General features: G+C 38.8%; 2 protein-coding genes across 3 annotated transcripts; one reads left to right on the top strand and one right to left on the bottom strand.

Moving 5' to 3' along the window:
- Positions 1-2,066: 2,066 nt before the first annotated feature.
- Positions 2,067-18,019, top strand: LOC115678549 (uncharacterized). Of its 2 annotated transcripts, XM_030601945.2 has the most exons (17): positions 2,067-2,744; positions 2,984-3,527; positions 4,917-5,165; positions 5,772-5,863; positions 6,866-7,076; positions 8,015-8,196; positions 8,307-8,531; positions 10,686-10,870; positions 11,315-11,408; positions 11,511-11,567; positions 11,644-11,778; positions 12,932-13,024; positions 13,103-13,216; positions 16,488-16,649; positions 16,726-16,854; positions 16,975-17,076; positions 17,217-18,019. In XM_030601945.2, the coding sequence occupies exons 1-17, from the start codon at positions 2,178-2,180 to the stop codon at positions 17,604-17,606; spliced, it is 3,531 nt and encodes a 1,176-aa protein (XP_030457805.2). In that variant the 5' UTR covers positions 2,067-2,177; the 3' UTR covers positions 17,607-18,019. The 2 variants fall into 2 exon arrangements, with proteins under 2 accessions (XP_030457805.2, XP_056171361.1); XM_056315386.1 differs by lacking the exon at positions 16,726-16,854.
- Positions 18,020-18,459: 440 nt separating this feature from the next.
- On the bottom strand, positions 18,460-24,982 carry LOC115678670 (ABC transporter G family member 15-like). Its single transcript, XM_030602071.2, has 9 exons — positions 24,464-24,982; positions 22,439-22,521; positions 21,389-21,850; positions 21,180-21,302; positions 20,958-21,089; positions 20,477-20,761; positions 19,798-20,070; positions 19,605-19,712; positions 18,460-18,815 (listed from the first exon to the last, which is right to left on the bottom strand). The coding sequence occupies exons 1-9, from the start codon at positions 24,699-24,701 to the stop codon at positions 18,582-18,584; spliced, it is 1,938 nt and encodes a 645-aa protein (XP_030457931.2). The 5' UTR covers positions 24,702-24,982; the 3' UTR covers positions 18,460-18,581.
- Positions 24,983-25,214: the final 232 nt, after the last annotated feature.

A 25,214-nucleotide genomic window follows, 5' to 3' on the forward strand; every position in this document is an offset into this window, starting at 1 on the left:
CCGCTGCGCTTGCTGTTATCTATCGATGTTTCGGCTTTGCCTGTTCCTTTTCTTCTGCTTGGGTGGCAGATAATGCTCGATCTATGTCACTGGTGTCGGTCCTTTATGAACAGAGTTATGCATATCTGCTTACTCAGATGCGAAATAGTTTGAATTGGATATCTCTGAGTCATTTTCAGAGAGCTCTCACTTTTGTGGTCCTGCCATTCGTTTATTGATGATATTCAAGTATTTTTCCAGCTCCTCTCTCTCTTTTCATGGGCAGCATTATGCCTCGGCTTGCTCTGCCGAGCCAAATTGTTGCGGCGACTAGCCCAGCCGAGCAGCAATTCCGGCTCGATTTGGAGCAAAGTAAGCGCGACCAAAAAAAGAAAGACTCTCAGTGTGCGAATTCGGATGTAAATGAGGCTAAACCACTCAAACGAAAAAGGAATGTCCATTGTGACTCAATCGAACTACAACTCCATTCAAGGTTTCCCCTCCAATTACCAAAAAAAACGGATAAAAAAAGCTTCAAATGGCATTCGCACTATAATTGTCATTTATGGAACATAAAGCTTCTTTTCTTTTCTATAGGTTCCACCCTAGAACCGGAAACTGGACCAGTTCTCGGGTTGGACCGGTTCGGGAACCGGTCCGATTTAGGGTTTTGATAATCTCCTTTTCTTTACTCTTTATAAGAAGAGGAAAAATTATTAAAAAAAATTATTGGTTTACGTGGTTAGGTTCTGTACCTAGAACAGGGAATTGGTCTGATTTTTCCCACTTAAAAATTTGGAATCAGAAATCGCCTAAAATCGGTCGATTCAATCGGTTACTGTGCACACCCCTATTAAAAAGCCATCCTTTGTTTTATTCAAAAAGGATCTCATGATGTCATTTCTTATCACGATAATAATCTTCATCTTCATAAGTTGGTTTTGCTTGTTTGTTGTTTATGTCATTAGAATTCCTTTTGAGAACACTCTAGCATATTTAGGATGAAATTGAAGAAGGAAAACTTCCCCAATCTTCACTCTTTTTTAATTATAAAAGAAGAAATTAATAATGATTGAAAGTACATATCAAAAAATGAAAAATACCTCTTATTTGGTTTTTCTTGAAAGTTAAGTTACATGAGAGGAATCATGGACGAGTCAGACCTAACCAACATATTCAAAAACGTTCCCTGTGAAGCAATATAAGATTAACCGTGAAGAAAATAACGAACCCCGAGTTTTGGTTTTGGTAAAAATATGAAGAACATCGATGAGGCATTAAAGATGAATTTCTTAAACATAAAACTGTATATATTATTTTAGCTAGGGGCGATCCGGTTCTAGATTGGGTCGATTCCCACCCTAAAACTGAGAATCGGATAAGAAGAGTCCGTTCCCCCTTTGTGGAACTGGAAACTGCCACCGACAAGTCTCGTTGCGATTATCTGTTGAGTCTAGGAATCGGCGGTAATATCTTTATTCTATTTTTTCCTATTCTTTGAAAGACTGCAAGTGTTATTGCATAATCTAAACTCTCATTTATTAGTGTTTTGGATTTTAAATTAATGAAAATCTCGGTGAAAAGACGTTAAAGGTGCGGTAAATTATCATCAAGCATCATTAACTTGTTAATAAAGAAAAAGATCAGTTCGATTTGGATGGTTCGGTTCACATTTGGAATCGAGAATTAGACCAATAATCAACGTTCCAAATTTCAGGAACTAGGAATCGAAACCTCTGGTACGGCGAAAACCGCCTGGTGCAGTCCGGTTTTAATGCTCACCCCTAATTTCAACCATAAGAATATAGCATATAGAAACGTAGTCTTTTCGCTTTTAACCTTGCTTTCACTTAAATCCTCAAACAAAGAAATTTTGTCATTCATTGTTTGTGATCGGGAATATGAAACCATGCACAAGGGCTCGACAAAAGGGAAGAGATGGTGACATGGAACCGAGAAGGTAGGGGCACTTTAGTCAATTCACAAGGTGTGGCTTTAGCCAAAAGGGTTGTGCAAATAGCCTCCCCTCAACTTCTTATTTTAAGAGAGAGGAAAAAAAAAAATTTAAAATCAATTATTTTTTTTTTCTTAAACCCTTCTCTTCTCTTCGCCCCTTTCCATAAACCCCGAACCGTTCCACAGTCGGAAGAAGCCACCGCAAACGGCGGCGATCGGAAGCACCCGCCGCCGCCGCCGCCATGAAGCCACAGAAGCCCAAGGACCGGAGGCGGGAAGAGCGACCCTCGTCGCTTCAACAGGATCGGCAAACGGAGCACGACCCCGCCGAAGAACCGTTGCGAGACGGCGCCGACATCTGCCAACAGCTCATGGACCGCTACGCCAAGTCCTCCGCCCCTCAGCACCGCCACCTCCTCGCCACCGCCGCCGCCATGCGCGCCATCCTCGACGCCGAGTCCCTCCCCCTCGCGCCCGCCTCGTACTTCGGCGCCGCCATGTCCGCCGTCGAGACCACGTCCTCGCTGCAGGCCCTGGACTCCACGGAGATCGCGGCGCTCATGTCCTTCCTCGTGATCGTCCTGCCCGCGGTACCGCCGCGGGGGGTTGCACCCGCGAGGGCGAGGGAGGCGGCGGAGGTGCTGGCGGAGGTGTTGGCGAGGGAGGAGGAGAAGCTGTCCGTGTCCAGCGTGAGGTCCGCGGTGAAGTGTTTGGGGATTTTGCTTGGGTTTTGCGACTTGGAGGATTGGAATTCGGTGAAATTGGGGTTGAAGACGCTTTTGAAATTCTCCCTGGACAAGCGTCCCAAGGTACTGTCGCAAATCACACATTGCTGTATCCTGTTCTGCTCTGCTCTTTTAAGCTCTTTCGATTTTTTCTTTTTTGTTAGACTTTGCAACATAAACTTGTCACCTTTCTGGTCAGTAAATTGGGCTTTGAAAGGTGGAAGTGTGTTCCTATTCTTTCGCCTGTTGTAAGAAGTGACTAACAATTGCTTAGGTGTTGATCTTGATTGTAGACTTGAAGATATGTTATGTTCTTTCCTCAGGTTCGGCGATGTGCACAAGAATGTCTTGAAAAGGTTTTCAAGTGCTTTAAGTCCTCAAGTGTTGTTAGGAAAGCAAGCAAGCTGGTACTGTCTTCTTTCGAAAGTTGCAGTTCTTCGGCAGATTGGTCAAGGACTACAAGTCCTGAGGATGGATCTAAAGATGATAAACTGTTGAAATCCCAAAATATAGGATTCTTACATATGCTTAATGTGCTGATATCCGTTTGTCCGTATCTATCTGCCAAAGTAAACATTCAGATTCTTTCAGAATTAGACAAGCTTATGAGTCCCAGGTTCTCAGCGCTTACAGCACAGATTCTTAAGATCATCGAGGCATTATTGGAAACTCTAGCAGTGGGAGATACTGTTCAAGAGATAGAAAATGTCATCACTTCTCTTGCTTCATATGTTTCTTCAAAAGAGAACCCAGTGGACACTGTCATGACTGCTGCGAACTTGTTAAGAGTTGCTCTGAATAAATTTCACACTGGAGGATCAAGCTTGTGGATTAAGAACCTTCCTGTAGTTTGGGAGTCTCTAGCAGGTATGCTTCTTGACTTTCTTGGTGCAAGAGGTGCCCTGACTGCTTAGTTTTGGTAGTTTCTTAGCTAATTTTGCGATCTAGGTTCTACAATCATGCCATGTTTTCCCATACTTCTCTACATTTTAAATCAGCCCATAATGCTCCTATTCTTTGCCTCACATGGTGCGTTTGGAAAAGAATGGAATAAGGGACAAATCAAATATCTTAATCTTCTTTTGATTCATTTTTTGCTAATTTTAAGCATTTGGTGGGGTACATGCTCTCATCAGTTGTTGAATTACTGTTCGTTTTGTTATTTTCTTTTCTTGGTCTCTCATCTACGTGATGTATTTGAGCCGATTTCTCAATTAATAAATTTTTTTGTTAATAAAATACTGTCCTGTATCCTAAGGTGGATTCCTTAGTTGGTGAGGATTTCCTTGTCACATTTTGTGCTGCCTTCTAAATCTCCAACGCTGCTGATATCAATCTTTATCACCGATAGACTTTGTTGATTGAAGATTTACCTTCCGTTGTGTAAAGTGGTGCATGGAAGGAGGTGCATCAAATTTAAATTGTGTATCTTGCTTGTCACTGTACTCTACAAAGTTATTTAAATGTCATTGATGTTTTGACAACACACTTGGAAGATTTGTAAAGGGCAATGGTTGATAGCCATGACACAAATTGAAGTTCGATGGTAGAACAGACAATACGGAAAAGTTAAACCATCTGTGTATTACCAAAAAAATGTGATCTCTACGTTAATCAAAAGATGTACTGCCTTTAAATTAATTTATTGCACCTTGTTCATTGATTAACTTTCCTAAATATGGTCAACCTTTGTTGCATATCATTTTTTCATTTTACTGTTTCTTTTCTCTGCTGTCGATGTTAATCATTATTTCGCCCCTGTTATTTCTTAAATCATTACAGCAATCTTATCTGTCTTGGTGGAATGAAGGAGTTATGATCCGAGCTACCGTCGTCGGCCCTTGTCATTAGACCACTATCTGTGCATGTATTTTTAGCCTGGACTCTCGAATCTTTTGCTAGAAAAAAAATCTTATGTATGGTGGTATGAAGGAGTTATGATAGAACAAGCAGTGGCTCAAAAGGGTATCATCCCTCTTACAAGAAATAACATGCAAGGGCGGTACATCAAAGAGTCTAAGCCATCATTTTTTAGATATTGGAAGTGTGGGACTACCCCTTGCCTGATAAACAAATGAACCTCTACCACCCAGGAGCCTAGGTCAATGAACTTGGAAGCTTACTTTCATGGACTCTACTTTTATTCCTTTGTTAATTTTCAGTTACTGGAGATGAGATTGTGGATGCTTCGCTTGATCTTATAGTATTGTTAATGCCAATGTTTGTTTTCTGATGCACTCGATTATACTAATTTAGGACTTCTTGCTGGTGAGGCTGATGCTGCATCGCAGGCCTCAAGTATTTTGAAGGACTTGATTACTGAACAAGTAAATGAAAAGACTTTCGTTAGGGAGAGCCAACCAAGTGATGATGTAAGTGAGGAGAGTCTGGAAACAATTGCAATAAGGAGAATATGTATTGCTTTGGAAAGTGCCCTCAATGCCCATGGTGAAACTCCAAATCAGCATGCACTTTCCGTGATCTCTCTTTTGTACCTCAAACTTGGTATGCATACATCTTGATTCTTGTATGCTATATCTTTGTTTCTTGCCATTCGTCAATTGCAAATAAATGTATTAACCCTTAAGTTTGTTATGAAATAACTCGAGCGCAATATGTTTAATGTTCTCTGTTTCTTGTGATTTGTATGATTGGCATGATTAAGTTCTACCAGATATTGATCAACTACTGCTATATGTCAATTAGTATAAAATGAGTTATGAGATTGTTCCGGATTATGAATGCTGAATTATGAATATTGGTTTTACCGTGGATTTTACCCTTTTCATTCATCTATCTGTTCTTTTGAACAAGCTAGGTGTACATACCTCCTTCATGATCCCGTTCCACGAAAAAGGAGATTGTTTTCTCTTGGAAGTTCATTGGAATTATGGAATGATAGTTTTTTTTTTTTAAATAGTGCCACATTGGTTGTGGCTGACAGTTTTTTTCTCTAATAGTATGGAATGAGTTGTGAGATTGTTCCGGATTTATTTCGCATGCACTCTTCTTAAAGTGTATAGAGACAATTTTTTTCTCATTTGATTATCTTTGTTAATATGACCACGAACTGATTTATACAGTCCTCTCATCTCTGTAAATGTTGTGTAGGAAAAACTTCTTACATCTATATGAGGAGTACCCTACTCAAACTTGTTCACTTAATGACCCCAGCTGGAAGGGACCCATCTATCAGAGGCCATGTACGTATTTGTATGCTTTAAAAATTTATTGGCATGAGAAATGTCATTGGTGTGAAATAGCTGTTATTTCTGTAGAATCATCTTTAGCTTCTTTTTAAATTCTTGCAAGTGTGCAAGTTTGCCATATAGTGGTCTTGTCATATTATGGTAAAGAGCGTCCGAAAATGTTGGTTATCATCTGTAGTTAAGAGTGTAATGGCCCAAATTGCCTCTGGTTCTTGGGTATGGTTGCTCTCCACATGGCATGTCAGTGCAGTGGGGTTCCTTCTTTCATTTTAATTGCTACTAAAGTTACGAGTACGTTATGAATGGATAAAATCCTTGAATCACAGTGTTGCTTTTTGAAGCAACAAAAGTACTTGATTAAGTGATGATGTTTTCATTCATAGCAAGGCTGGTTACTCAAGGAAGAAGGCAAGATGCTTTTTCCTTTTTTTTTTTAATGTTACTATGGAAGTGGAAATGCAACTTGAAAACATGCATGTGGATGTAAATACTTTTATTGTCATCATCAATGAATTGAGCTCTTTTTCGGTTTCTTGATCTCTTTTGGTACTTGGGTTTGCACCCCCTTGCTGCCCTATACTTGATTTAATTTTCATGTATAAAGGAAAAAGAGAATGATGTAAAGGCTATTACTTTGTCTTGCTCTCCAAAATTTGATTTTTCAAGTCATCTTTGTTTCATATGTTTATCCCGTTAAAGTGTGCAAAGAAGAAGATGGGGGTCATGGAAAACTCTATGAATTTTGTTAGAGTTACTTTGAATTGTTGATTGGAGCGTTAACAAAAGGTTATTTTTGTTACTCACGTATAAGGATTAACAAAAGCTTCTTTTACTCAATTGGGTAGATGACAAGTTAACAGAGCTTTGAGCATAGTACATTGCCATTATCTGATGAAACAAATAATTGACTGTCTAGTTTTATTAAAGTAATACTTGTGTAGTTTGAAGATTGTTCGAGTGGTAACTCATCAATGTTTAATTTACTGTGATTCACAGCTTCAGAGATGTATTGGTTCTGCTGTAATTGCTATGGGCCCAGAAAAGATGCTTTCTGTTGTGCCTATTTCACTGCATCCCGACGACTTTAGTTGCAGTAATGTTTGGTTGGTGCCCATTCTAAGAGATTATGTGGTTGGTTCATCACTTGAGTATTACATGGATTATATTGTGCCCCTTGCAAAATCTTTCAAACGTGCTAGTTCTGGAGGTATGTCATCATTCTACATGCTTTTGTTTCTACAATTTTCATTTTTCAGATATCATATATGATGTCATAGTAAGTGTGGAGATCCTTGGCTGTTTGGCACAGATTCACCACTGGTTGTGCATAACTTATGACTTATCAATTAAAAGCAACCTAGAATCTCCATCTTTAATTCCATATTCAGATTCAAATCAGTTAAAGTAGGGTAAAAGTCCTGCTCTTTGCAAAGGCACTACTAAATGTTCTTTGACAGGAGACACATTGTATAATGTCTTTCAAGGAATAAGTGCACCAAATTCTGTGCCTTTAATCAATAACTCAATACAAAAAAAAAAAATTGTCCATCAGAAACTCCTCATGAAAGATCATCATCACATGAGATTATTTTTGCATGTTCGTAAGCTATGCTAGAAGGACCTACAGTCTCCAATAAGACTCTCCGTAGACTTATCAAGCTGGGTGGTTCAACCTGCTCATAAGCTGTGCTGAAAGCTTGTTTGAAACATTCTAACAGAATTGTCATCTTCTTGATTTTTTTATTTGTTGATCCCATTTGATAGTCACCATCCCAAAGCGTTCAACTCTCCTTACTTGGCTTATGATACCCTTTGAATGATACAAATAGATATTAATTCTTATCACAATTGTTCACCTCAAGGTATGTTTTTTGCAATCTATAGATATATGATAGCAGAGACAAAGGTCTGGGAAGCAATATATTGTTTTTTATTCAATTTTATTCTTCATCTGCCTCTGTGACATTAACTTTTCCTTCATTGATGTATATTTTTTAGTGTGAGCTTTGCTTAAATGCCAATTCTTCATGAATGTAATGGAGTCCTTAATCAGCATTTTTATTTGATTTGAGTTTTGTTCAGTTCATCGTTAATGTTTTGGTGACATTGAGGATTTGATTCTGCTTCTGTTTATCTTTTCTCCAGTTAAGAAATCAGTACTTGGTAAAGAGCTGCTGGGTCATGCTCATGACCTTTGGAAACTGCTACCGGCCTTTTGCCGGGGTTCAAGTGATACAGACGAACAGTTTAGACGTTTGGCAGTATTATTGACTGATTTTCTGAAAAAAGATTCCTTTATGCATGAAAGTGTGGCTCTTGCTTTGAAGGTGATCTTTCTTGTCACGATGGTCACATTTGGCTCACTCTTGTTCTTTAGCTGGGAAGAGGTTATTATACCGTTTTCAGATCTCCTCATAGTACTGTTGTAATTCTGCAGATCCTTGTGAATCAGAATACAAGTGTACTCGGCTCTAGAGTAGTTAAAGATTTGGACATGTGTACTGTGCAAGCATCCGGATTGGAATTTCAAACTCCACCGACTTACTCCATGAAAACTGCAAGCAGAAATATCAAGGCTTTAAGTTCTTGCTCTACTGAATTGCTCCAACTTTTATCTGACTTATTTGTCGATTCCATTCCCGCGACAAGGTCATACCTGAAGGTTCTCCATCAATCACTAAATTAAGTCTTTTTTGGCTCTATACTAATTTCTGACTAGTTATTCTGCAGTTGTTTTTTCTTTTCCCCTTTCATATTCATAATTTTCCACTTACTTTGGTTGTCTGAACTTCTTCTCCAATTTTTTAGGCATATGCCTCATCTCAAAGATGCTAATAGGATTCACGTGCACTATAAGATAGAATAGGGTACTAATACTCTATTATAATTATGTTTGTTCAAACTCCATCTCCGTCCTCAGTCCTATCAAGATTGAAAATAGCATAACTGGTAGGGGCTCTTTCTGTCAATGTTAATTGCTGGAGGAAGTAGAGAGGAATTCAAAGGTTTCTGTTTTCGCGATGAGGCAGTTGACATGCTAAATTTGATTGTTGGGTTAGTTAGATTTAGACCTGTCTAATCTCCTTCCTAGTGAGGCTGCATCATTCTCATAAGTGCTGCAGAAAGTATTGTGGAAACAGTTCAATTAGATGGGGTTGGCTACATAAAATATATATTAGGTCATTGTGCGCTATTTGATACCCTATCCTACGGAAGCTTCATACATTTTGGGATTCTAGCTAACAGTTTCTGTCATGTGTTCTTAGACCTCCCTCCAGCCCTTTGGACATGTAAATTTCCCTTAAGTACGTAAATTAATACTTCTGATTGCATCATTCAAGGCACTTTTCCAATTGCACACGCTAGTGGTTGCCATGGGGAGGAGCGGGCCAGGAATTGTGTTCCCAGACCCTGCCCTAAGGGGAAAGTATTGTTCCATCCCTACTCTGCATGAGAGAATAGTTCCCAAGTGTGCCCCACAAGACAACACAAGTTTAAAAAAAAAAAAATCAGAAAATCAAGAGAAAAATCTTCACTGTCAGAATAGTTACATACTTTTGACTCTCTAGAGTAAAATGTGAGTTCAAGATGCATTGATTCTAAAATTATACCTTACTTGGAGTCTTCTACTCAGCATGATCGTCTTTCCTTTTCTCATGCCATTGACAATATCGAATCTTCATATGAAAGAGTATGTATATGGAGAAAAGCATTAGGTGGAGAATAGGCCAAATAGGTTGAAAACAATGACCAGATTTTCTATGCATATGTTCGAAACATTCCATGACTGTTGAAAGTAAGTTATGGTTGGTATAAAGAAGTGAATGCAACTTTTGTTGGCGTGATAAATATGGGCAATTCTATAGGACATGTGGTCCCGTCACTTCATGAAGCTATGGGAACAACTTGAACTGACTTGAAAAAGTATATTTTTAACTATCAATTCAAGATTCAACTCGAAATTTTTCATGTCCTTTTTTTAATATTTAAAATTTTATAAGTGAGTTAAAATTAATGTTCAACGTGCACAGAAATAATTTTATATCATTAAACTTTGGATTAGATATTATTATTTTACTTGATTAATTATTTTTCTATATTTGATGGTTTTAATTTTTTATTTTAATGTAAAATGGAAAAGGAAAATAATGGCATTGTTTTTTGTGTAGTAGAAACATTTGTTAGAAGCATGGTAGCCATACATAAAGCTAGAAATTTTTAGGACTTTTTATTATATTCTTCCTGACGACATATTATTCTTTAGAAATGTAAAAAAGAAAAAATACTAAAAAAAAGTCATTTGTGAGGTCGGGGCAGCATTGAAAACAATGGATCATGTACTTGTTATTAGAAAACCTAAAGGAAAGTTAAAAAGAATTAAAGCTATGGGAGGTGAAGTGGCATCAATATACTGTACCAAGTGTCCACTCTCCATGAACTCACCATGGAACACCAAAATACTTTGAAGTGCTAGATTTGGTTAGATAGATTAGGTTAGCTATCATGGAAGGAATCATCATGCATGTGAATTATAGAACTTCGTGGCTGCTTTTTTAATTGGATCAAATTTCTGAGCGCTATAAAGCATTCAATTATTTTGCAAATGAACTTCTTGAAAGAGAGGATTGAGCCCTGTGGATTGCATCGAATTAGCGAAAGGAAGCTGTATTGAGTGATTGTCTTAAAGAACTTTAACTTCCAAGATATATGTTCAGTTAATGCTCATGGATTACCTTTTACTTTTCCCCTGAAGTATGCTTAGTAATTGACATACATAATATGAGTTAGATTATCATGCTCAGTTTTAATTTCTCAGGATGCTATTGGTTGCTTAGCTTCTGTCACGGATTGTTCTGCAACCAGAGAAATTTTTGTGTCGTTTCTCAGAAGATTTGGCATTCTAAATAATAGAGATGAATTTGAGAGGGGAAGAGATGAAATGGATGCATCAACAGACAGAGAACCAGGAAATGAGCACACTATCGATGAAAATGCTAAAAGGTAACAGAGAGAGAATGCCTTGTGGATAGAATTGTTAGCAAATTATATAGATGATTAGAATGAAAGATTCATGTATGTTCACATGCCCATATACACTTGACTGCTGACAATCACCTGATAAAGGGGGAGTCCTTCAGGTGCATAATCGACAATTCATTGTAACAGATGTCTGATTATCGACAGACCAACTCTGTTGTGTGAGCATCCAGAACTTTTTTCTACTATTAGCAATTGCAGAGATTACTAGGTTGCGTCTATATGCATAGATTCTATATTCTGCTTGCAGAATTTTGAGCTACCATCTTATGAAAATTGGGCACTGCTGTTTCCTCTTCTTGATGACATTGTGTCATGTTCTATGCAAGTACAGTACAGTCATGAGAATGCATACAGAGTGATAAATCCACTCCTGTTATGATATTAAGAGAATGCAGTTTCACTCAGGTGCTTGTTGTTGGAGCTAGCATCTTTTCTTATTGAAGGAGCACAGAAGGATCTCATTGATTTGGTGTTTAGCTTTGTCAAAGACACTTTTCAGGTGTGCATCGACTTTAATAACAGAAGGTTTATTTTCTTGATTTAATGGATGAGTTTAGTGATTTCTGTAGCCTAAAATCATTCATGAATTTTCTTCTACAAGGAAAGCAATGACAATGGCCATGCTGAAGCATACAATGCTTTGCGCAAAATTTTGGAGGTATGTTTGTGGTATCTTCATTTAAAGATATATTCTTACTGGAAGTGAATGTTTTTCTGTCATTTCTATTATGCAGGATCATCCCTGGTTTTGTTCATCTCAATATTCGCAGTTGATAGATTTACTAATTGGCCTAAAGACTCCGTCTGATACTGCTACTCTGAGAAGCCGCTTTACCTGTTTTCATGTTCTGATGGTTCATGCATTAAAGGTCAGAATGTTTCTTGTGGCAATGCAGTACTTGCTTTGACATGTGTATGTTTGGTGTCTACTGTTCTTGTAAGAAGTGTAGAATTTTATGTCCTTCAGTTTTAGTGTATCTCAGGTTTTGACATAAATAGAAGCCATTTCTTGTTCTTTCCATAAACTAAATGAAAACTATGTCCTGGGCTGGTTTTCTTGGAATCAGAGTGCAACGAGCCTTAAAGAAATGTCTTAATCCTGTGTTAGTAAAAGACCTCAAGATTAGTCCACTTGAAAAGAAAAGTATACAACATTTATTGAAGAAGAAATTGCATTTCTCTTTCCATAATAAATTTTTCCTTGTGTTTCTTGCTTTTATATTCTTGATGTGCTGGAACAGTTATTTTAGTAGTTCTTTGAGTTTGGCTTTTGTTCTCTCTCTGTTGCCATAATCGTATGCTGCACGTGAGCAGCTATATCACAATCCCTAAATTAAATACTTCCATTTCTTGTTCTGTTCCCACAATATTTCTGCATGGCCTCCTGCCTTGGGCAATTCCCTCCATTGCAAAGATTAGATCTAAAAGCAGGCCTTTCCCTTCCTAGAGGAGACTCGAATTTTACCCACACAGCAGGTGTAATGTCTGTAGAACATGCTTGTCTTTGTGAATATGAAGACTCTTGGACCTTTTTCAATTTTCTGACTCCCGAATTCGTAAATGGCTAACAGCTTCTTGTATAAAGCTAAGCATGGAGTATTTAATCACCTTTTTATTTTCTACTGAACTTTGTAAAAGTAAAAAAATCAAAACTGATTATGGAAATGGTGTTTTGCTTAAAGTTTCTCTCTTACCCCTGTAAACCTAACAGATCAGTTTTTGCCAATCTCAGAATTTTATAAATTTCTAATATTCTGATCCAATTATCGCCATTCACTCATCTTCCATCGATTATTGAATGTCATGAATGGCTTTTCCACTTTTAACGCTAAAGACTTTTTTTTCTTTTGGCTCGTGTCTTAACACGGAAGGAATCATTTATGTACTTCCTGCAAACACGTTCTTAAGCTTTTGGTTGTGGTGTATTTGCAGTTGTAGTTCAAAATTAAGTAATATAAGCACCTCTATTCTTGATGTCATATGCTGTTCTATTTGACATGTCAAGTTAATTCTTTAATGCAGATGAACTCTGAGGAGCAGCAGGAGGAGGAGAAGGAGAACGAAGATTCAAAAGCCTTTTTCATCCTCAATGAGATTATACTTGTCTTAAAAGATGTAAGAACCACCTTTACAATGTGAGGGTGATGATCCACTTGGGGCACTAATCACTGTCGTGACATATGAAATTTGCAGGGTAAGGAGGAATCTAGGAAGGAAGCTTATGATGTTCTCATCCACATAAGTTCCAGCTTGAAAAGCATTTCGCCTGTTGGTTCAGTTGCACCTTATCAGAAACTAATTAACATGGTATGGAATTCCTCATTATGGGACATATTTGTGTAGTTTTGGCGGAAATCACTGCTTATATTTTAAGACATGTTTGAGACTATGTACATTCTATATTTATAAGTAAAATGAATCCATTAAAGAGCAAAGTGTTAAAGAACATCAGTAACATACAAGGAAAGCCAAAATAGAACTTTAGAAGAGTGGATACATGAGGCCATAGGCGGTTGAAAGTAACAACAATGGAAGAGGTTGAAGCAGATCCTTCTAATTATGTTGTCCGACATACGTACTTTACAATGGTAGATCCTAGACAAGTTGTCTTCTGGAAGGACTTTCGTGTTGTAAATAATTGGTTTCTGCCCTACCTCAAATAGCATCCGCAGATGGGGGAAAAGTTGAAGAAGAATGTGGTGAATCAATTCCTCCTCTTCTTTGGCCATGTTGTTGTTCCTGACTTCAATATTGTGAAACAGTGGACTGAAGTCCTCATTGTCTTGTGCATACTGCTTATCCGCCTGATATTGGTTAAAAATCTTTACCAGGTCATGAATAAGTATGTGCATTGTATTTGAAAATCGTAAGCCTGGTATAACTACAAATTGATTCTGTGGCCTCAAAACATACTTCTCTGCTAAAAGAAGAAGCTAATTTTGTGGCTGCAGTATGGTAGTGTCACAACATATTCCTTCATTTATTCATGTCTAGCTGCTTCTGCCAGGGGTTAGGCTTTGCAGTTGCAGCCAGAGGAGGAGATGAATAATGCCCTCTAACCAGTAGAAAGACAGAGAACTGAAATACAAGTGGCCAAATTCAAAATCATGTGGTCTGTATCTTGTGGATGCCTTGTTGGCTCCTAAGCACAATCACAGTAGAATACTTAAAAACCAAAAGTTTAAAAAAAAAATCCCCATTTTTAGATTTATCAAACTCGACTTAAATCACCATATGTTTATGAAATTCTCATGCATTCATTCACTAGTTAACGCAGAACAACAACATTTTTAAAAATATCGAAGGCAGAGAAAAGATGATTTGACTGAAAAAATGTACCCATTAACCGCAGCACGATTGAGTAAGTTAAAATAAAGTTCTAGTGTTGACATTATTGAAGAGGAGATATTATTATGGTTAAGAGCAAACAAAAGTTTGGTCATTTACAGAAAGCATGCCACCTTTTGCGATTTAGACTTGTCTTTTGTGCACCTTTTTTCTAGTCATGTCTTTATATCCTAAGCTTCGAGAGTTGGACAAGGCAGACCACTTGGTATGTGGCCATACCCAATTGTTGCACCTGAGTCTGAGTATCATATTTTTTAACCTAGTTTGGACTAGGTTTTATCCTGCTACCACTTGGAAAGAAATGTCCAGTTAATTTCTCGATCAGATATTGCTAGGGTTTTCATGCAACATGTTCTATCACGATCAGTTCTACTTAATTATTACAAAGTAAAGCCTACATTCACCTTGCATCAGATGCTTCGCACCCCATTTTATTTAATTCTCTAGTGCTGTGCATTCCTGACCAGTTTGTCATGGGAAAATTCTCGTCTATCTGACAACTGTTGGCAGCTAATTTATCAAGTGGGTCCATATAATTTTTGTAGGATTGGTATATGTACCATAGAGTTTGTGAGATGTAATTGGCTAATCTAGTAGACTGCATCCATGCTAGGATCTCTTCTGCTTAGGTACATTTGACTACCTCAAGTAGTCTATTCAATCGAAATTCTGCATTTGTTTCATCTGATGAAAGTGCAGAATTTAAGAAGTCAAATTGGTCTGTCAAGGGGTAGTGTAGTGAAGCCTAATTGGTCTACTTAATTATTTCAAAGTAAGGCCTACGTTCACCTTTATGCTTCACTCACCCCATGGAAAAGTGCCGTGGTATTCATGACGAGTTTGTCATAGGAAAATTCTAGTCTATCTGACATAGAGGAGACAGTTTGCCGCTATTTTATAATGTGTGTCCATATATTTTTTGTAGGATTGGTATATGTACCATATAATTTGTGAGAAGCAACTGGTTATTTAGTAGACTACACCCATGCTAGGATCTCTTCTGCTTAGGTATATCTTGACTACCTCATGCAGCCTATTCAATCGAAGTTCTGCATTTGTTTCATCCGAAAAAAAACGCAGAAATTTTAAGAAGCCAAATTTAATAAGTCAAATTGGTCTATCAAGGGGTAGTGTAGTAAAGCCTATTGATCTACTTAATTATTTCAAAGTAAAGCCTACATTCACCTTTATGCTTCACTCACCCCATGCAAAAGTGCCGTGGCATTCGTGACGAGTTTGTCATAGGAAAATTCTAGTCTATCTGACATAGAGGAGACAGTTGGCCGCTAATTTATAATGTGGGTCCATATAGTTTTTGTAGGATTGGTATATGTACCATATAATTTGTGAGAAGCAACTGGTTATTTAGTAGACTACACCCATGCTAGGATCTCTTCTGCTTAGGTATATCTTGACTACCTCAAGTAGCCTATTCAATCGAAGTTCTGCATTTGTTTCACCCGAAAAAAAACGCAGAAATTTTAAGAAGCCAAATTTAATAAGTCAAATTGGTCTATCAAGGGGTAGTGTAGTAAAGCCTAATTGATCTACTTAATTATTTCAAAGTAAAGCCTACCTTCACCTTTATGCTTCACTCACCCCATGCAATAGTGCCGTGGCATTCGTGATGAGTTTGTTATAGGAAAATTCTAGTCTATCTGACATAGAGGAGACTGTTGGCCGCTATTTTATAATGTGGGTCCATATAGTTTTTGTAGGATTGGTATATGTGCCATATAATTTGTGAGAAGCAACTGGTTATTTAGTAGACTACACCCATGCTAGGATCTCTTCTGCTTAGGTATATCTTGACTACCTCAAGTAGCCTATTCAATCGAAGTTCTGCATTTGTTTCATCCGATAAAAAATGCAGAAATTTTAAGAAGCCAAATTGGTATATCAAGGGGTAGTGTAGTCCTCTTCTCATGTATTATTCTTGAAGCTTGGATTCCTTGTGTAAATGGTTGCCTAAAGAAGTTTTATATGCACTGCACCGATGAACACTTACCTTGCATGTGTTGTGAACATCTGGGAATTTTATTTGCTTACAGGACTTCCGCTTAGATGATTCGGATAACATACATATGTATTAAACGAAAATTGTCTAATTTAACCTGTGATTTTCCTGCTTATAGTTCTTAACAGTGGTTTATTACCAGACAATCGCAATTCTCAGGATTGTATTGTTTTTCAAGCAATGGTGTTATAACTCTAAATAACGTGCTTTCAGATAGTTGGCTATCTTTCTGGTTCATCACCTCAAATTACAAGTGGAGCTGTTTCTGCATTGTCCGTACTAGTTTACAAGGATACAGATATCTGTCTATCAATTCCTGATCTTATTCCTCCAGTTCTTTCTCTGCTGCAAAGCAAAGCTGTGGAAGTGATAAAAGTGAGTATACCATTACCGAAATAGATTCTTGCCCCAATTGGCATGGCTTAAGAGTTACTTCGTACGTATTTTGCAGGCTGTTCTAGGTTTTGTGAAAGTATTAGTGTCTTGCTTACGAAATGAAGACCTTCAGAGTTTACTTTCGGACGTTGTTGATGGTGTTATTTCATGGTCATCTGTCTCCAGAAATCACTTCAGATCAAAGGCATGTGAAATTTTACGGGGAGTTTACTGAGATGTTTTGTGATAATATTATGCATGCATCCTTCCAAGGGCCTCTTTTTTGCAATCTCGTAATGAATATCCATTATCACTGTATATGCAGGTCACAGTCATTCTTGAGATAATGATTAGGAAGTGTGGTTTTTCTGCTGTTCAGCTTGTTACCCCAGAAAAGTACAAGGGTTTTCTTAAGACAGTTCTGGAGGTAATGATTTTCCCTTTTCTCTGTAGGACATTAGAATCCAATGCTTGGATGTGTTTTCTACAGAAAGATTATCTAGCAGCACATTATTTTTGTGGAGGTTGGAATATTGTTTTGTGAAATGATCATGTTTTACCTTTCAGAATCGACGAAACAAAACCTCAAATGAAGGCAGTATAGCAAACAAGGAAGCTTCTGCAAGTCAGAAAGATGTCAGGGGACGAGGATATAAAAGGAGATTGAAGAACAAAGACGGCTCCCCCTCCTCAGGAGAATTTGAAACTTCTCTTAGTGTTGATGGCAGATTAGAAGGTTCTAAAAAGGATAGAGGTTTGGCTGCACAGAAATTTTCTAAGATTCAATCCAATGAATCTGGAAAGAAAAGGAAGAGGACCTTTCCCCAAATTAGAAGCGGGGAAAAGAGAAAGATGGATACAAAAAGTAGCATGAACGTGGAAACCACGGTAAGAAATCATAAAGCATCCAGAGCATGCAATGGCAATAATGCTGGGCGGAAAAAACAGAAGAAATAAGTTGGAAGGACGAGAATACTGGTTTTTTCTTCAGAGCGTCTTAAATTTATGATGATTTTGTTTCTCCTGGGCACGCCAAATGTTGTCCATTCGGGGAAAAGAGTACACTTTCTTGGCTTTCGCATATTTCCCCTATTCGGTTTTGGGGGAAAACAAAGATCTGAATATTCCACCTAGGTCTGCTTCACAGCCAAGGATTGTATTTGGAGGTCATGGGTTTGATAAGCTTGTTGTCCTAATTTACGGTGCATCATTACAAGGGGACAGAGAGGCTGTTTCAAAGGGTGATTTGTCATGGATTACTGACAGTGTACACTTCCATCTTTTCTTGTAAATGAGAGCAAGCTATATCTGACTCTTGTACAACCCTTGAATTGCTTAATCTTTAATCTCAATTTATTTGAAAGTTGTAACTCATTGCGTCACATATGTTTTGCTTGTAATCAATGTACTTTATTATCCACTACATCAAATCGTGCAATTGCCTGCAATTGCTGGGAGTTTTTCGAGCAACATGTAAACATGCCCTACTTATATAGGAAAAGAATCCGCATGAACAGGTGCTGGTCAAATAGGGAATAACAGGAAATGAGGTTCTTGTTGGTCCTTAATATCGATTACCATACGCATGCATGAGCACTAATACGGTCGTCGTCGTAAGTGTTATTCGGGAAGGTGTCTTGACAGATGATTCTTGTACCAAATAGCAGCTAGTATCCATGATGTTTCCAGAACAAACCTACTTTATCAGCACCTAATGCACCAAGTTTATGTAAATGATGCCTATGATCCTATTTGTCTCAAGTTCCTGATACAACTCACCTTTTCGGTTTAATGTTAACGACAAATTCGATTTTGGAAATTTACATATATTAGAGAGAATGTGGCAAAATTTAGACCTGATTCTCGGCCTGAGGTCCACCCTTTCCTCTTTGTTATTAATGTAGATTATAAACCTCTTACAGAACATAAAGTTTAGACATATCGCCCGTTTAACCGAGGCGCTATTCTCTTTTTGTACCTAAGAATCAAGAAGAGTAGTAGTTTGTAGACAAACAGTTGAAAGAGAAGCACAGCTACATCCCACCACTTGGAATGATCTATTGATATGCCGAAAGTGGTTTTGAGGATCATCTCGCCTTTCAGTTTTGGTTCTCCTGGCTCTGTCGAATCGAACTCAAGACCAGTCATGACATTCTTGTATTGACCCTGCAAGGCATGTAAATGATTTGATTGAGTGAATTGTAATTCATTATTTATTCTTGAGCACTTCTGATCACTGATCCAAAACATATGTTTGGGTTGACTGCCATGGCCAGTTGCAGAACAATTATGTGAATGATGCATGAACTGTTAAAGCGCGAAGCCAGCTGATGACCAGGGAATTTGGGGGTGGATCAAGGGTCTCTTCTTATGAATAATGATGTTCCTCAAGCTTCGATGGCAATGAAGCCTCTTAACAGCTTGGGCCATAGGCAAATGTTAACCACAGGGATATAGAAGCTTCTGAGAAGCCCTGTTTATCTGAAGCTTTTGTTTGAGTAAAGAGGAGTGAAGCATGCGGTAAATCCTGGTGGTTCTGATCAGTCTATGTAAAGAGACTGATAACAGAATCTAAGTAGAATTACATTATTACATTGGTTAACACAATCGCTAGCATATGGAATGGAAGGCCAACAACCCAAAAAGGAAGAAGGGAATGGCGAACCTGTCAACCATTCAACCCATTTCTTCACAGCAAAATGAAAGGCATCTTACTTCTGTTGATTTGAGACATCTTTCTCATGAATGTACCATTGTGGAAGATGAGAATTTTAACTTCAATGAATTTGAATATGCACCGCCAAGCGAGCTTTCTCCTGGTGGAGTTAAGCTACTCGGACAGAATTTAGAAACTGAAGACGAATATTTTCCATGTCACGGCTCTACGCAAATTATATGCTGATAAATTTTCAATCTTGATTGCAGAAAAATAGTGAATTGCTATATACTAATTACCTCAACTGCCCATTTGGCAAAACTGATGTAGGACATGGGGTACTGCCAAAAGAACTTGGGAAGATCAGGGAGAAGTCTAAAAATCTGTGATGCCATCATCATTAGAACCTGGATCCACAAAAATTAGCTATGAATGGCATCATACTTCATAAGAATTACTGGAAGGAAAGTTGAGGAGAGAATATTTGCTTACGATGACACCAGCTCCAGTTCCTATGGCCATCAAGGCATTGGGGACAAATGAGGTCACGACCATCATGCAACTCTCAATAACAGTGATGCAGCAGAAGAGATTAATGCAGAAATAACCGTAGTGAGAGAACCCTGGATGAAGCTTCACCATGTAGAATATTGTCGTTCCTGAAAGCAGAGAAATCGCCACCAAGAAAGGGAGCGAAGAAAGGAAATTGGCAAGCACAAACACTGTCTCGCCATAATGCCCATTGAGTCTCTCGGTGTAAAATACCTGATTTAGACAAGAAAAGGATGTCATACACTGACGATATCTCCTTTGTTACATAATAAATGTATATGCTTGCTTTGACGACAAGATCAATCCCATGTGAATAATCTTAAGCAGTCCTAACAAAAATTCTTAGTTGATTTAGCTATAATCTTTCTAAATGATTGTGAAATACTCACATTTCGCTGTAACTATGAATCGGAGTAGGCCATCCACTATAAGTTCATTAGTTAGATTTATGTTATTAACAGCGTGATAGACTACGACATGCAACTTCACACCTATCATGGTGGAGCTGGTCTGTCCTGCATAGGAAAGTTAGTTCTAGTCCTAGCGACAAATCATTTTAATATCACCTCTGCAGACATATAATAGAGGAAAATTAATCAGCCTTGACACTTTGCTATACCTTCAGTTCTTCATCGAAGAAAGGGACACCACCACAAGACAAGCATATCATGAAGCCGTAGATGAATGAAACACACTTTCCTCTGTTGATAATCGCCCCATTGTCGTAGCCGATGTCAAAATATAGAGTTCCAATACTTATTGATGCTAAAACGTAGAACATGATCCTCAACCAGGAGTATCCAATGTCCCTATACATGTTGATGAACGACCGATGAGACAATATTCTGAGCTGCTTCCACTTGCTGGAATTAGGATTCAAGCTCAACTGGCAGACCTGATAGTCCTTCAGTTTTCAACAGAAGAAATTCAGGTTTGAAAACATCGGTCCTGGAAAATGCTACTTCAATATAAATAGAAGTCCATTTTAAAAAATCACAGTTGGAGACATTGTTCATTAACTACGGAAAGTGGGAAAGACAAGAAAAATGACTGAATAAGAATGATCTGGATTTTGACATCTTCTGAGTTGGAGTGCTTACAGTGGCTGCAATTTCTTGCATTTTCTTCCTAACTTTGCATGAATACTCTGAGGATTTGTAACTTTGGATGAGTGTGGCTTTAATCTCTGCTGTTTTCCTGTTCATTGAAAAAACAGACGATGCCAGAGTTTGCTGCAAGATAAAATAGCAAGTCCGAGCAATATTCAGAAGTCAATCACAAGAACTAATGCAGAGTTTAGAAGTGATCAAGCTAAAACTCACACAGCTTCTATGAGAAAGCAATAGAGTGGCAGTCACAGAATCGAAGTCCAAGCTAATACACCGCAGAAAGTGATCGGCGGGATTTCTCCTCCTTGGACAAGGAAATCCAGCATCTGCAAAGAACTGCACCAGGAATTAAAATTACATGATCTTGCTTCTGCACAGCCAAAATGTCTCTGAGTTAGAATGAAGTGTTGACTTTTCATTACCTCAATGGCCATTTTGGCTTCTCCTAGAAACACAGTTTCTCCGCTCGACAGAAGGAGTAAATCATCAAAAAGATCGAAAACTTCACTGCTCGGCTGGTGGATTGAGCAAATAACTATTCTTCCTTCATCTGCAATATTTCTTAGAGCTCTTGCCACAAAAAAAGCCGAGGCACTGTCTAAGGCTGTGGTAGGCTCATCAAGGAGCAAGATCAGTGGGTCTGTCATCATTTCAAGGCTGATGCTGAGTCTCTTCTTTTCTCCACTGCTTATGCCCCTCAAGTGCCAGTTACCAATCTTGTTCTCCGCACAGTCTCCAAGTCCCATCTCCTTTATGATCGTCTCTACCACCTCGTCGATCTCAGCTTTCGTCATTTCGGAAGAAAGCCTCAGATGAGCTGTGTAAGCTATTGTCTCTTTGACAGTGAGAGTACCCAAGAAAATATTTTCTTGAGTCACGTAGGACTGAAAAAATGCACAAAATGAGAAGATTCAAGCATGAGACAAAGGGTGAAACATCAATCACCGGATAGATTTGCAAGCTCAAACTTCAGAAAGGAGAAACATGGCCAAACCAGCCAGACTTTGATTTTAAGAATGTCGTCCAGTCATACACATAAACCGCCACATTGAATCAGAAGAAGTACAAAATATGATTTATTCTTTTGAGGGCCAAAAGAATGCTTCACGAGACAAAATTGACAGAAGAGTGGCCTAGTGATGCGCTTCATTTCAGAGGTCACTAGTCACAGCATCAGTATGCGAAACCGAAACTATTGCCAGAAAGCGCCGATTAAGCCGATGGAAGCAAATCTTGTTATTCCAATGATGATCTAACAAATTACTAGACTAGAGTTTTCTTTTAATTACTAGAAAAATTGGGATCTTTTGTGATTTTTAACGGTATTAATCCTAAAATCAAAGAGAATTATCTTCCGCGAGAGTTAAATTACTTGTCTCATAATCTGTTTTCCTCTCTTATATGAAGTCTGCCCACAGCATATAATTTCCAACAAAAGCTAACTTGAGACCTACTGACTTGACGTGCTTTACCAGATCTCTGTGGTTTATGGCCCCCTTCTTTTTCCCACTTAGGGAAATATTCCCCCCTTTTCTGACGCCAGAAGATGTCCGACCTGCGGAAAAATAAAACACAATAAGTAGTCGAATTGAAGTGGGGGTGCTAAGTGGTTGAGATACGTATTTCTCGGCGTATACGTACTTACGCAGTACATGTAACTATGTAACCTAGATTATGGAATGCGTAAGTTATAAATATCTCTCTCCATCTACACTATTCTCATCCCATGTCGGCTGTGAAGCGACCAAATAGTCCCTTCCAGTCGAAGTTCGTGTGTCTAACGTAATGTCAAGCCACTCGATGAAGCGGACGGGTCGAAGCTCAACTTCCGATTGGACCCCGGAAAGTCCCCGGGCCATGATCCCGCAGAGATGCGGTCTCGGAAACGAGGGAGACTTCGAGTGTGAGAGTTCCATCGCCCGATTAGCGATGAGGCAGAGACGCGTGCGGAGCCTCCGGGGACTCTTGCCCGGAAGTCGCATTGGCCGCCAGTTCTCACGGTCTTTCGCCTGGTCCTTTTTAACTTGTGATTTCACTAGAACATGTATATCTAGCGTTATAGTTTTGCACCATAACATATGAATCGCTCCAAATCCAAACCCACGTGAAGAATCTTTAACGGCATCATGGATGGAGCCTCGACAGGAGCTAGATTTGGGTACCGATCGAAAATTTGTGATTTCTTATGAGATAAAGAAAATTTTGGGCCTACTTGAGATCCTAACCAAAAATCGAGGCTTGATTCTCTAAAATACCCTCGACTTATTTTGTCCCGAATTTTTTTTTTAAACTATAAAAAGAATCACAGACTTTTACTATAGTTCCAAATTTGCCCCTGCTTCTAGAAATAGCCACTAGTTTCTTAGAAATCATTAATATCGGGACTTGTTAGAGGCTCATAATCAGAACTTGTGTCTCGTCCGTCACCCTCACTTGCATATGGAACAACATAAGCCTCTCAATATTAATAATTCTGAGAAAAACTAGTGGCGATTTAGGGACGCGGGACAGATTAGGGACTAGAGTGAAAATTTTAGGAATATGTTTTTCAGAAAAAAAAAAAGATGGAGACAAAATTAGGATTGAATCTATAGTTGGATATTTTTTTTTTAGAGAGAGGTGGTTTTTAAGAGGATAAGATCATGAAAAGAAATCCCAACTTTCTAATATATCACTACAGTCACCTTGCTTGTCTCGGTCTTGAAGCCTCTCTCGATTTGATGAATTGGTGTCTTTGACTTGGTCGCAGGTTTTTCAACAATTTGAACATTAACATAAATCATGAACATCTTACAAATAAACAAAGCATGTCTCTCGGAAAGGCCGTGCAACTTACCAAAATCCTAAATTACGATCACCGTAAAGTCAGTGCTCGGAAACTTTTTTCGATAACCAAAACCCCCAAATTTATACGGGTGTAACAAAGATACACTCATTGCGTGATATCAAGAGCATTTATTTTTTCAAAATAATTATACCATCACTATTTTACTTCCATAAGTCTTTATTTTTTTTGACGTTTTTCTTCATTTGTAATGTTATTTCTCATCTTTAAATAAATTGAGTTTAACCATAGATAATAGGTTTCAAAAGAGAATAACATCAATGTTATTGCTGCACTTTGGTTAGTCCCAAACGCATGTTCAAACTCCGTGTGTAACTTCGTTTCTACACTTCTAAATTTGGCTATGGAAAGGAGTAATCATCGTAGCCTTCTGCAATGTTTTCAATGCCGTTAATGATTTTGGTAACTACATCAAGCTGCTATACTTTCCATGTATGGGCAATGCTTGTTGTCGTTTGATCTTTCGGTAACTATACCAGTATCGCCAGGAGTTTTTCGTACGTAATGCTCCAAAAAGGTGGAATTCGGATTTCACCGGCGGTCGACCGTATTACGCGAATAAAAACGCAGTAAAACAAGGCTAAGTTAATGGATGTATTATTGCAAGAAAATGTTCCAAAATGGGAAGGTTGGCAGAGAGGAGGAGAGAAACCTGCAAGTGAGTCGAGGAAAGTGGATTTTCCGGAGCCGGAAGGACCCATGACGGCCAAGATCCGACCCGTCTGAGCGTACCCGCCGAGCCGGTTCAGCAGTTTCCTCTTGGAACCGGCCGACGCCGACACCGTCAAGTCGTCCCACACCAGGAACGACGCGGACGATTGGCCGTCAACGCCGCCGCTCTCTTGCTCTGCAAAGTCACTGTCCGTCGCATCCTTCCTCGCCTCCATCATTTTCGTCTCTGTCTCTCTCGCTCTCTCGCTCTCTCTCTAGGTGGTCTCGTTTTCTAGCTCTCAAGTCACGGGCACACGCAGGGAGCGCACGGTGCAGTTGGCGACCACCACCTTGGGTTCATGCGCAAGCTTTAACGTTAACTTGACCTGCGCACACTCGGTCCTCGATCACGCGAACGCGTACACTTGTGGCTCTTGACTAAGAAAGAACAAAAGAGAGCGGTTCGGGTCGCTTGGCTCCGTCCTCTGCAGCCTCTGACGTGTGTGCGGCGATTGCTCGTAACCCCTGCATGCTGTTTACGGGCACTGCTGACTTTTAGTGTTGGATCTTTGTTACCCTCTCTCTCTCTCTCTCTCTCTAGCTCTCTGCCTCTCTTCACGGAGACAATATAAGGTGGTCCGAGACGAGACCTCCTCATCAGCGGGACCACTCATGAAGCGCCACGTGGCGCTTGGGGGGGGGGGTTCGCCCATACGGAAACTTTGTACAAAAAATTAATATTCAACCTCACT

Source organism: Syzygium oleosum, unplaced genomic scaffold, assembly GCF_021117445.2.
Source record: "Syzygium oleosum isolate NSW1041296 unplaced genomic scaffold, Sole_v2.1 Sole_v2.10, whole genome shotgun sequence".
NCBI classification, from domain to species: Eukaryota; Viridiplantae; Streptophyta; class Magnoliopsida; order Myrtales; family Myrtaceae; genus Syzygium; species Syzygium oleosum.